At 44.4% G+C, this 13358-nt stretch overlaps 1 protein-coding gene across 6 annotated transcripts in view; it reads left to right on the top strand.

Moving 5' to 3' along the window:
- Positions 1 to 13358, top strand: part of LOC139762744 (uncharacterized) — a 123091-nt gene that overhangs the window by 48406 nt on the left and 61327 nt on the right. For 5 of the 6 annotated variants that reach the window (XR_011715822.1, XR_011715824.1, XR_011715823.1 and 2 more), the window contains one exon: positions 5047 to 5264. Coding sequence is in view for 1 of the 6 variants with exons in the window: in XM_071687837.1 (XP_071543938.1) it covers positions 5047 to 5264; positions 8946 to 9102 (375 nt within the window). In the remaining 5 variants the exon portion in view is untranslated. Of the gene's footprint in view, positions 1 to 5046; positions 5265 to 8945; positions 9770 to 13358 lie in introns of those variants that run through there. The other variant, XM_071687837.1, reaches the window with a different exon arrangement.

The following is a 13358-nucleotide window of genomic DNA, read 5'->3' as shown; positions in this document are numbered from 1 at the left end:
ACGTCCTTCTGGGTCCTCACGCAGGTACGCCCTTCTGGGTCCTCACGCAGGTACGTCCTTCTGGGTCCTCACGTAGGTACGTCCTCCTGGGTCCTCACGCAGGTACGCCCTTCTGGGTCCTCACGCAGGTACGTCCTTCTGGGTCCTCACCCAGGTACGTCCTTCTGGGTCCTCACGCAGGTACGCCCTTCTGGGTCCTCACGTAGGTACGTCCTCCTGGGTCCTCACGTAGGTACGTCCTTCTGGGTCCTCACGTAGGTACGTCCTTCTGGGTCCTCACGCAGGTACGCCCTTCTGGGTCCTCACGTAGGTACGTCCTTCTGGGTCCTCACGCAGGTACGTCCTTCTGGGTCCTCACGCAGGTACGCCCTTCTAGGTCCTAGCCATACTAGGTCTTTTATGGTCATTGAGGATAAGTTGGGTCATTCAAAATAATGCTGTGGTTGCTTACTTCCTAGATCAGGGGATCGTACATTAATAATATTTTCATCATCATTGGTAAACATAAGGACATCCATGGCTTTCCAGTGCATTTAAGACTACATCGCCACATGGTGACTATTTTTTTATTGGTAGTGAACAAATGTGAGGTACGGCAGTTTTGTAACATCACACTTGCATCATTAGGTACATGACCAGTCATATGTTGGCAGTGAGCAATTGTTAGGTAAGTGAGAGGTGTAACATCATACTTCTAGCTTCTCCAGGTAGGTACAGTCACGCATGAAAGTTCATGGAGGTGTGTGTGTGTGCGCGTGTGTTCGTGTGTGTGTGCATGTGTTCGCGCGCGTGTGTGTGTGTGTGTGTGTGTGTGTGTGTGTGTGAGCCTGTGCAATCCCCACGCCTTTCTTGACGATGAGTCTGGAGAACGACTTGGCAACGCACATACATACACACAGCAATCATGTGTTAATGGTAGTCATATGTTCGTCAATCATGTGTTAATGGTAGTCATATGTTCGTCAATCATGTGTTAATGGTAGTCATATGTTCGTCAATCATGTGTTAATGGTAGTCATATGTTCGTCAATCATGTGTTAATGGTAGTCATATGTTCGTCAATCATGTGTTAATGGTAGTCATATGTTCGTCAATCATGTGTTAATGGTAGTCATATGTTCGTCAATCATGTGTTAATGGTAGTCATATGTTCGTCAATCATGTGTTAATGGTAGTCATATGTTCGTCAATCATGTGTTAATGGTAGTCATATGTTCGTCAATCATGTGTTAATGGTAGTCATATGTTCGTCAATCATGTGTTAATGGTAGTCATATGTTCGTCAATCATGTGTTAATGGTAGTCATATGTTCGTCAATCATGTGTTAATGGTAGTCATATGTTCGTCAATCATGTGTTAATGGTAGTCATATGTTCGTCAATCATGTGTTAATGGTAGTCATATGTTCGTCAATCATGTGTTAATGGTAGTCATATGTTCGTCAATCATGTGTTAATGGTAGTCATATGTTCGTCAATCATGTGTTAATGGTAGTCATATGTTCGTCAATCATGTGTTATCAGTAGTCATATGTTCGTCAATCATGTGTTAATGGTAGTCATATGTTCGTCAATCATGTGTTAATGGTAGTCATATGTTCGTCAATCATGTGTTAATGGTAGTCATATGTTCGTCAATCATGTGTTAATGGTAGTCATATGTTCGTCAATCATGTGTTAATGGTAGTCATATGTTCGTCAATCATGTGTTAATGGTAGTCATATGTTCGTCAATCATCATGTGTTATCAGTTACATATACAATGTTGTATGATAAAGTATGGAGGTTAGAACCCATTCGACGTCTAAGTTTTCATTAAGCATGTGATCAGTGACGACTGTAGTGCAGGTCGAGATGCATTCGAATAGTTTCGAAATTTTGCTTCGTATCCACATGAATAATGTTGTAAACCATTAAGAGCTAAAAGCACACAGTATCTACCTCTAACGTTGTTTAGCATAACTTCGTCATATATTCCTCCATATATCCAATGGAAACTAAATCTGAATAATAAGTAATTAAACATTCTAAGTAGACCAAGACTTGAAAGAATGAACGGCGAAGCAGTCTCGGATGGCCAAAGATGTAAGGGAACAACCTTAAGTCTAAGGCATCAGTATACTGAAGTAGGTTCTAGCACCGTATATATGTAATGATATTATCTGTTGCCAGTGATGGAAAATACAGGTTATCACATAATCATGGCGGTAATATTGATACCAGAAATTGATTTAGGCCCATGAATATGCTTGGTGTTGATGTAGTGGTGTGGACGTGTAGGCTAAAAATAGGCAAGGCTCTAATCCATTTAGTCGAGAGACCTACTCACGACGAGAATATATTAGATTTAAATTCTACTCACAAATGAGGATCTCTTTCATAATGCTGAAGTTGGAGAGAAGTTTGGTACAAGTGATCATCGACAAATTATTTTTAAGGTCGCTTTCAACATTACGTTCAACTTAGTCAACATGAGTCTCCAAAAATTTCCAATTTTAAACATGCAAATTCTTTTCTTTACTTTGCATTGCTCCTAGCAGGCAAACCTGGTATGATATGGTCAATGAAAACATGAACGTAGCTTGAAAATGCTTCATTAAACTTTCAAAGCAATAAAGAGAAAATACGTGTCATTGCTTAGTCGGCGGTCTATTTCTAAAACGAAAGCAACTCAGACCAATAATCAACATGATAGTTATGTAAATTTATGTGGAAAGAGTAAGAGAGTTATACTACAAAGTAAGCGTCAATACGAAGCGTATCTTGTTAAAATAGCAAAAGAAACCATAAGAGATTAAAGGAGAGTCATTACACAGTCAGTAAGTTCATTATTCAGTGAGTTGGTTTATAACAACGAATCCGTCATGAGTATCAAATGACTTTTTTGCATCTGTTTTTACGATCGAAGATGACCAATGTCCTCAATCCAGCTTCATTGATAAGAGAAAAGAACGTTCATCAGCAAAATGATATAAAAGCTGAAGACATGCTATTACCTGCAACAGGACTGAAAATAGATAAAACGGCAATTTAAGTTTACTCCAAGAACAATGAAAGAGTAAAAAAAATGAGACGGTTAGCCCTTGCTGCTCTTTTCAAAAAGTCACTTGCTGCAGGAGAAGTTCCAGATGATTGGAAGTTTGCCAATATAACGTCGATATTCAAAAAAAGGTTATGTCATTGCCAGGAAATTGACGTTTGTAGCTCGAAAACATAAGGAAACCATCATTTGAGATGGAATTGTAAACCATTTAGCATTATGTTTCCGACAGAAGCTCTCATATCTGACAAATCTGCTTGATATCTTTTATTATATAATTAACACATGTGACGAAACTAGAGCAGTTGATGTCGTCTGTTTAGATTTCTAAAAGTATTCGCTAAGGTTCTACTTCAATCTTGGGACCAACTCTCTTAATGATATTGATCTGCATTGCGAGATATCAACATTCGCTGATGATACAAAGCTGAGAAATATGAATTTGAATATCTACAGCTTCAGATTGACATACACAAACTAGTGGACTAGGTTCATAGGTGGCGAATTAGTTTCAATATTGATCGGTACAAAGATGTACATATAGGCAGAAAATAAGAAATGACAAGCTACGGTATGAATTCCGTTGAACTGCATAACGTAAATAAGGAAAATAACTGAGGCGTGATAAACTTGGGTGAAAATGACTTGAGGCGTGATAAACTTGGGTGAAAGTAACCGAGGCGTGATAAACTTGGGTGAAAATGACTTGAGGCGTGATAAACTTGGGTGAAAATGACTTGAGGCGTGATAAACTTGGGTGAAAATGACTTGAGGCGTGATAAACTTGGGTGAAAATGACTTGAGGCGTGATAAACTTGGGTGAAAATGACTTGAGGCGTGATAAACTTGGGTGAAAATGACTTGAGGCGTGATAAACTTAGGTGAAAATGACTTGAGGCGTGATAAACTTAGGTGAAAAGAGCCCCCCCCCCCCCCCAAGAAAAAAAAATGGCATTCATAGATGGGGCCTTCAAATTTCAGTCCAGGGAAACAGTACTTACTCTTTACAACTGAACCTAACCTAAAAAAAAAAAAAAAAAAAAAGAAACGTGGACGGAATGGAGAGAGCAGAGATCGTCGAGTTGCCAAGATGATTTCCGGACTGAGAAACAAATTCTACGAGAGCAGATTAAACGACTTGAATCTATTTAGCTTAGGAAAGAGAAGATGAAGAGATGATCTAAGTTTGAAAATTATCAAAGGCTTTGATAGTCTTGATCTATTAATTTTCTTAAGATATTTTTCATCAGATTTCATTCTCAGTAATGGATAGAAACCTTCCTACTTTTTCTCCGACAGGTTTGTTAACATATGGAACGATTTGCAATTGGAGTGTTTGAAAGTAGAACCATGAATACGTTTAAGAATAGCATTGAAAAATATTTCGCTTCAAGTCCACAACTTATATCATTTGCGTCTCCTTAGCCACAGTGACAATTTGCAGGTTCTCCCTGAATCATCTGTATACCTTCCAACTCTTACCTTGCTAGTCTGCGAGTTTCTGATGTCTGACACCATCACAAACACCATCGAAAGGACCGAATGGTCTGTAGTTGTTTAAATTCCTTTGTATTTGTAAATATACACAGTAGAAACCCATGCTTCAGTATGTTTCACCCTGAGTCACTCCAAGTCATTTAAGTTCACTTTATCATCTTTCAGTGTCACACAAGTCACACTTGGTCACCTCTCCAAGTTCCATGTCATTTTAGACAAGTTTCTGCTGAACTGCACTGGATTACTTCCGTCACCCACGATCATATACACACACATAAGACCTACACAAGTTATTCGCAAGTCCATAACGGTCATGTTTTAATATACTTTTAATATACTTCCATGACGATGACTACATTTCCTGATGACACTAACAAAACTTAGCAGGACTTAAAGAATTATTAGGATGAATAATAGAATATTTCTGTGTGTGTCGGTTACCGTAAGACAAGAAACGAGTGAAAAACCTACAAGGTTGAAATACTGAAAGAAAATTTTTACCCCTTCAGCTACTGTGCTTCCCGAGGACCACCTGCAGCCGTGCCTTCTTCGCCCACGATCGTCAGCAAGGTTTATGCCACTGGCTTGATGACGTGCTCTTCAGCTCTGTCATGGGCGTCATCTTCCTCTTCACATTCGTTGACGTGGGTGGGATCGCAGCCAGGACCCAGAGCCTTCTTTACCACGTGCTGACGCTCATGGAGGAAATGCTCCTGCTTGCTGTGTGGTAGGTGCGCCTCTCCTTCTACACCTTTGATAAAGTCTTTCCTTCTCAGGTAACTTGAGAGCACTCTTTACCTGTGACATCCAACATATTCCTTGTGAGCACTTCATACTTGTGACATCGTAAATATTCCTTGTGAGCACTATTTACCTGTGGCACCATGCATGCTCCTTGCAAGCGCATATTTACCTGTGACATTCCAGATGTTTCTTGTGAGCACTCCTTAATTGTGACATCCAACATTTTCTTTATGAAAACTACCTCTGATATCCAACATTTTCCTTGTGAGCACTTCTTACATGTGTTACGACGCTTGGCGAGGGTTGTCAGTTTATTTGTTACGCACACTGGATAACGCTATCTTAACATTATAGGATGAAAGCAAGCACCAGGGCTAAATATACATATAATGCAAGAAATGAAGAGTACAAGATAACAAAAGCACATTAATCGGGTACAAATATTTTCGTTAACACTTAACATTACACATTCCACGTTCCAGGTAAGATTTCAAACCAGATCTCTTTCCTTTAAGACAATTTGACTATAGAAACATGATGCAAGACATATGTATTCGTTGGGCAATTCTATGATAGGTTATGATACATTGTTACACTCAGACCTGACATGACTCAGTCTATTATCTTACAGTCTAGGGTTAGCCGTGGCTACGGGGTTCGAGACAAGGAAAACCTTCATTACCTACTGGGCTCGTGGCTGTACGAGGCATCAGCGGCTAGACTGTCGTCAAGACATTTTATTTGGAGGGGCAGCCAAGCTGGAGGGGCTTGCCCCGCCTTGACCTACGATAGATAGGAATGACCACAATTACTCCTGACTGGTTAAAAGACTGATTATCACGCCCCCATCCCGAGATCGATTGCGAAATGCACCTCTAATTTGGGTCACCTGGTGTGAGGTGTGTGAGATCCTTCATAGACGTAGGGAGTGGCCGAGAAATCTCTTGAGACCTCTCAAGTTACCACGTGGCTTACCAAAGTAAACCACTCTCTGTCATAGACACAGCGAACACGCGAGTTCATAACCCGTGACATCCTGCATGTTGCTTGTGAGCACTCCTTACATGTGACATCCTACATGTTCCTTGTGAGCACTCCTTACATGTGACATTCTGCATTTACGCTGTGAGCACTTCTTGCCTATGGCATCCTACATGTTGCTTGTGAGCACTCCTTACTTGTGACATCCTACATGCTGCTTGTGAGCACTCCTTACTTGTGACATCCTACATGTTGCTTGTGAGCTCTCCTTACTTTTGACATCCTACATGTTGCTTGTGAGCACTCCTTACTTGTGACATCCTGCATGTTGCTTGTGAGCACTCCTTACTTGTGACATCCTACATGTTGCTTGTGAGCACTCCTTACTTGTGACATCCTACATGTTGCTTGTGAGCACTCCTTACTTGTGACATCCTGCATGTTGCTTGTGAGCACTCCTTACTTGTGACATCCTACATGCTGCTTGTGAGCACTCCTTACTTGTGACATCCTACATGCTGCTTGTGAGCACTCCTTACTTGTGACATCCTACATGTTGCTTGTGAACACTCCTTACTTGTGACATCCTACATGTTGCTTGTGAACACCCCTTACTTGTGACATCCTACATGCTGCTTGTGAGCACTCCTTACTTGTGACATCCTACATGTTGCTTGTGAGCACCCCTTACTTGTGACATCCTACATGTTGCTTGTGAGCACTCCTTACTTGTGACATCCTGCATGTTGCTTGTGAGCACTCCTTACTTGTGACATCCTACATGTTGCTTGTGAGCACTCCTTGCGTGTGACATCCTACATGTTGCTTGTGAGCACTCCTTACTTGTGACATCCTACATGTTGCTTGTGAGCACTCCTTACTTGTGACATCCTACATGTTGCTTGTGAGCACTCCTTACTTGTGACATCCTACATGTTGCTTGTGAGCACTCCTTGCGTGTGACATCCTACATGTTGCTTGTGAGCACTCCTTACTTGTGACATCCTACATGTTGCTTGTGAGCACTCCTTGCGTGTGACATCCTGCATGTTGCTTGTGAGCACTCCTTACTTGTGACATCCTACATGTTGCTTGTGAGCACTCCTTGCGTGTGACATCCTACATGTTGCTTGTGAGCACTCCTTGCGTGTGACATCCTACATGTTGCTTGTGAGCACTCCTTGCGTGTGACATCCTACATGTTGCTTGTGAGCACTCCTTACTTGTGACATCCTTCATGTTGCTTGTGAGCACTCCTTGCGTGTGACATCCTACATGTTGCTTGTGAGCACTCCTTACTTGTGACATCCTACATGTTGCTTGTGAGCACTCCTTGCGTGTGACATCCTACATGTTGCTTGTGAGCACTCCTTGCGTGTGACATCCTACATGTTGCTTGTGAGCACTCCTTGCGTGTGACATCCTACATGTTGCTTGTGAGCACTCCTTACTTGTGACATCCTACATGTTGCTTGTGAGCACTCCTTACTTGTGACATCCTACATGTTGCTTGTGAGCACTCCTTACTTGTGACATCCTGCATGTTACTTGTGAGCACTCCTTACTTGTGACATCCTACATGTTGCTTGTGAGCACTCCTTACTTGTGACATCCTATATGTTGCTTGTGAGCACTCCTTACTTGTGACATCCTACATGTTGCTTGTGAGCACTCCTTACTTGTGACATCCTGCATGTTGCTTGTGAGCACTCCTTACTTGTGACATCCTGCATGTTGCTTGTGAGCACTCCTTACTTGTGACATCCTGCATGTTGCTTGTGAGCACTCCTTACTTGTGACATCCTATATGTTGCTTGTGAGCACTCCTTACTTGTGACATCCTATATGTTGCTTGTGAGCACTCCATAACTGACCTCATATATATTCCTTCTGAGTACTCCTTACTTGTGACATCCTACATGTCCTTTGTGAGCATTCCTTGCTTGTGACATAGGACATACCCTGCAAGCGCTCGTACTTGTGACATCCCCTTGCCAAGTATCCTCACCTTTGTATGTTTCCTGATCTCTGCATCTTCTGCTATATCACCTCACTTTCTTGTTCTCCCTGATCTCTGTATCTACCTCTGCCCTGTGCCCTCACACTCTTGCTCTCCCTGATTTCTGTATCTCCCCCTTCATGTCCTCCCTGATCTCTGTACCTCCCCCTGCCATGCATCTTCACCTTCTTGTCCTTCCTTATCTTTGTATCTTCCCCTGTCCTTTATCCTCACTTTCTCATCCTGCCTGATCTTGCTATCTCCCCTTGCCTTGTATCCTTACATTCTTATCCTCCTGGATCTCTGAATCTCCCCCTGGCCTGTATCCTCACCTTCTTGCTCCTCCTAAACTCTCTATCTCCCCCTGTCGTGTATCCTCACCTTCTCACCCTCTCTGTTGTCTGTATCTCCTCCTGCACTGTATCCTCACCTTCTTGCTCCTCCTAAACTCTCTATCTCCCCCTGTCGTGTATCCTCACCTTCTCACCCTCTCTGTTGTCTGTATCTCCTCCTGCACTGTATCCTCACCTTCTTGTCCTCCGCGATCTTGTATCTCCCCTGCCATGTATACTCACCTATTTATCCTTCGTTATCTCTATCTCTCCCTGCCCTGTATCCTCATCTTATCATTTCTACTGAAGATTCTCCTTGTCATAATCACGTGCAATATCTATGGTTTCCCAGGTTAGTGTATGTCAGCGGATGGGCTTGGTACCACTGGCTACCCCTCATGCTAGCGCCCGTGTTGTTTTGTCTGAACCTGGTGTTCGATGCTCTCTTCGCCGCCCATGCTAGGCCTGCCCACTGCCTCTTGCTGAACACCGCTCCCAAGGCCTTATGAAGGACCATAGTATTCCACGCCGTTTAGGGCTGCAGTCTCGACTACTCTCTTACTGGCCTCGCCAGCATCCGATTCCCGTAAACGCCACGCTGTCTCGACGCACCTCACGACCGAGGTGAAGTTCGTCCTGCTTTCGCTTAGTGATTGTACTTTCCTTCCATCATCATATTGTCAGGCCGAGCCTCCACTTCTCACCCCAGCAAGGCCACCGTTGTCTGGTAAAGCCTCACCCACTCTGGCTACCATCTCTCCTGATCATCATATGTCACGAGTCTTGTATCATTTCCCCCTTACTTCATTCCGTCCGTTTTCTCGCCTTACACATCTTAAGAAGGAGTGCAAATATATTGTCTCAGTAACGCCATCAGTGTTATCATACACTCAACTGTAAAAGTATCACCTGATTACGTACAATCTTTTCCTTCACAAAAGCACATATCATAAAATTTTCACAAATATACATGATGGTGATGCCGCAAGTGGACACATCATAATGGTGATGCCGCAAGTGGACACATCATGATGGTGATGCCGCAAGTGGACACATCATGATGGTGATGCCGCAAGTGGACACATCATAATGGTGATGCCGCAAGTGGACACATCATAATGGTGATGCCGCAAGTGGACACATTATGATGGTGATGCCGCAAGTGGACACATCATGATGGTGATGCCGCAAGTGGACACATTATGATGGTGATGCCGCAAGTGGACACATTATGATGGTGATGCCGCAAGTGGACACATTATGATGGTGATGGCGCAAGTGGACACATCATGATGGTGATGCCGCAAGTGGACACATCATGATGGTGATGCCGCAAGTGGACACATCATGATGGTGATGCCGCAAGTGGACACATTATGATGGTGATGCCGCAAGTGGACACATCATAATGGTGATGCCGCAAGTGGACACATTATGATGGTGATGCCGCAAGTGGACACATTATGATGGTGATGCCGCAAGTGGACACATTATGATGGTGATGCCGCAAGTGGACACATCGTAATGGTGATGCCGCAAGTGGACACATCATGATGGTGATGCCGCACGTAGACACATCATGATGGTGATGCCGCAAGTGGACACATTATGATGGTGATGCCGCAAGTGGACACATCATGATGGTGATGCCGCACGTGGACAAATCATAATGGTGATGCCGCAAGTGGACACATCATAATGGTGATGCCGCAAGTGGACACATCATAATGGTGATGCCGCAAGTGGACACATTATGATGGTGATGCCGCAAGTGGACACATTATGATGGTAATGCCGCAAATGGACACATTATAATGGTAATGCCGCAAGTGGACACATTATGATGGTGATGCCGCAAGTGGACACTTCATGATGGTGATGCCGCAAGTGGACACATCATAATGGTGATGCCGCACGTGGACACATCATAATGGTAATGCCGCAAGTGGACACATTATGATGGTGATGCCGCAAGTGGACACATCATGATGTTGATGCCGCAAGTGGACACATCATAATGGTGATGCCGCACGTGGACACATTCTGATGGTGATGCCGCAAGTGGACACATGATGGTGATGCCGCAAGTGGACACATTATGATGGTGATGCCGCACGTGGACACATCATAATGGTGATGCCGCACGTGGACACATGATAATGGTAATGCCGCAAGTGGACACATTATGATGGTGATGCCGCAAGTGGACACATCATAATGGTGATGCCGCAAGTGGGCACATTATGATGGTGATGCCGCAAGTGGACACATCATAATGGTGATGCCGCAAGTGGACACATTATAATGGTGATGCCGCAAGTGGGCACATCATAATGGTGACGCCGCACGTGGACACATCATAATGGTGATGCCGCAAGTGGACACATCATAATGGTGATGCCGCACGTAGACACATCACAATGGTAATGCCGCAAGTGGGCACATTATGATGGTGATGCCGCAAGTGGGCACATTATGATGGTGATGCCGCAAGTGGACACATCATAATGGTGATGCCGCACGTGGACACATCATAATGGTGATGCCGCAAGTGGACACATTATGATGATGATGCCGCAAGTGGACACATTATGATGGTGATGCCGCAAGTGGACACATTATGATGGTAATGCCGCAAGTGGACACATTATGATGGTGATGCCGCAAGTGGACACATTATGATGGTGATGCCGCAAGTGGACACATTATGATGGTGATGCCGCAAGTAGACACATTATGATGGTAATGCCGCAAGTGGACACATTATGATGGTAATGCCGCAAGTGGACACATCATAATCGTAATGCCGCAAGTGGACACATTATGATGGTGATGCCGCAAGTGGACACATCATAATGGTGATGCCGCAAGTGGACACATTATGATGGTGATGCCGCAAGTGGACACATTATGATGGTGATGCCGCAAGTGGACACATTATGATGGTGATGCCGCAAGTGGACACATCATAATGGTGATGCCGCAAGTGGACACATCATGATGGTAATGCCGCAAGTGGACACATTATGATGGTGATGCCGCAAGTGGACACATTATGATGGTGATGCCGCAAGTGGACACATTATGATGGTGATGCCGCAAGTGGACACATTATGATGGTGATGCCGCAAGTGGACACATTATGATGGTGATGCCGCAAGTGGACACATTATGATGGTGATGCCGCAAGTGGGCACATTATGATGGTAATGCCGCAAGTGGACACATCATAATGGTAATGCCGCAAGTGGACACATTATGATGGTGATGCCGCAAGTGGACACATCATAATGGTAATGCCGCAAGTGGACACATCATAATGGTAATGCCGCAAGTGGACACATTATGATGGTGATGCCGCAAGTGGACACATCATAATGGTAATGCCGCAAGTGGACACATCATAATGGTAATGCCGCAAGTGGACACATCATAATGATAAAAAGTTATCTCGCTAGGGATAGTAGGAAACAGATTTAAGTTTGTTGGGATGTTTAATGAATAATTAAGTGTACGTTTAGACAGAGAAGTTTTCATAGTAGCCAGCAAGGTGCTGTGAAAACTTATACTGAATGTTTCATACTGCCTGACACACCCTTCCCTGACGCTAGTCTGACGCAACCTTCCTGACGCTAGCCTGACACAACCTTCCCTGACACTAGCCTAACACAACCTTCCCTGACACTAGCCTAACACAACCTTCCCTGACGCTAGCTTGACACAACCTTCCCTGACACTAGCCTAACACAACCTTCCCTGACACTAGCCTAACACAATCTTGTCTGACGCAACCTTCCTGACGCTAGCCTGACACAACCTTCCTTGACACTAGCCTAACACAACCTTCCCTGACACTAGCCTAACACAATCTTCCCTGACGCTAGCCTAACACTAGCCTGACACAACCTTCCCTGACACTAGCCTGACACAACCTTCCCTGACATATGCCTAACACAACGTTCCCTGACACTAGCCTGACCCAATCTTCCCTGACACTAGCCTGACACAACCTTCCCTGACACTAGCTTGACACAATCTTCCCTGACATTAGCCTGACACAACCTTTCTGACGTTAGCCTGACACAATCTTCCCTGACATTAGCCTGACACAACCTTTCTGACGTTAGCCTGACACAACCTTCCCTGACGCTAGCTTAACACAACCTTCCTGACGCTAGCCTGACACAACCCTCCCTGACGCTAGACTGACACATACTTCCCTGACGCTAGAGCCTAAGACAATCTTTCTTGATGCTAGCCTGACACAACCTTCCTGAAGCTAGCTTGACACAACCTTCCTTGACACTAGCCTGACACAACCTTCCTGACACTAGCCTGACACAACCTTCCTGACGCTAGCCTGACACGACCTTCCCTGACGCTAACCTGACACAACCTTCCTGAAGCTAGCCTGACACAACCTTCCTGAAGCTAGCCTGACACAACCTTCCCAGACGCTAGCCTGACACAACCTTTGCTGACGCTAGCCTGACACACCTTTCTGACGCAAGCCTGACACAACCTTCCCAAACGTTAGCTTGACACAACCTTCCCCAACGTTAGCCTGACACAACGTTCCTGACGTTAGCCTGACACAACCTTCCCTGACACCAGCCTGACATAACCTTACCTGGCACTAGACTGACGTAACCTTCCCTGACGCTAGCCTGACATCTCCTTCCTGACGCTAGCCTGATACAACCTTCCTTAACGCTAGCCTGACACAACCTTCCCTGAGGCTAGCCTGACACAAAGTTCCTGATAC

The sequence above is a fragment of the Panulirus ornatus genome, chromosome 44, assembly GCF_036320965.1.
Source record: "Panulirus ornatus isolate Po-2019 chromosome 44, ASM3632096v1, whole genome shotgun sequence".
Lineage (NCBI taxonomy): Eukaryota > Metazoa > Arthropoda > Malacostraca > Decapoda > Palinuridae > Panulirus > Panulirus ornatus.
Note: the sequence above shows the minus strand (reverse complement) of the source record. Positions and strands in the feature narration are given on the sequence as shown.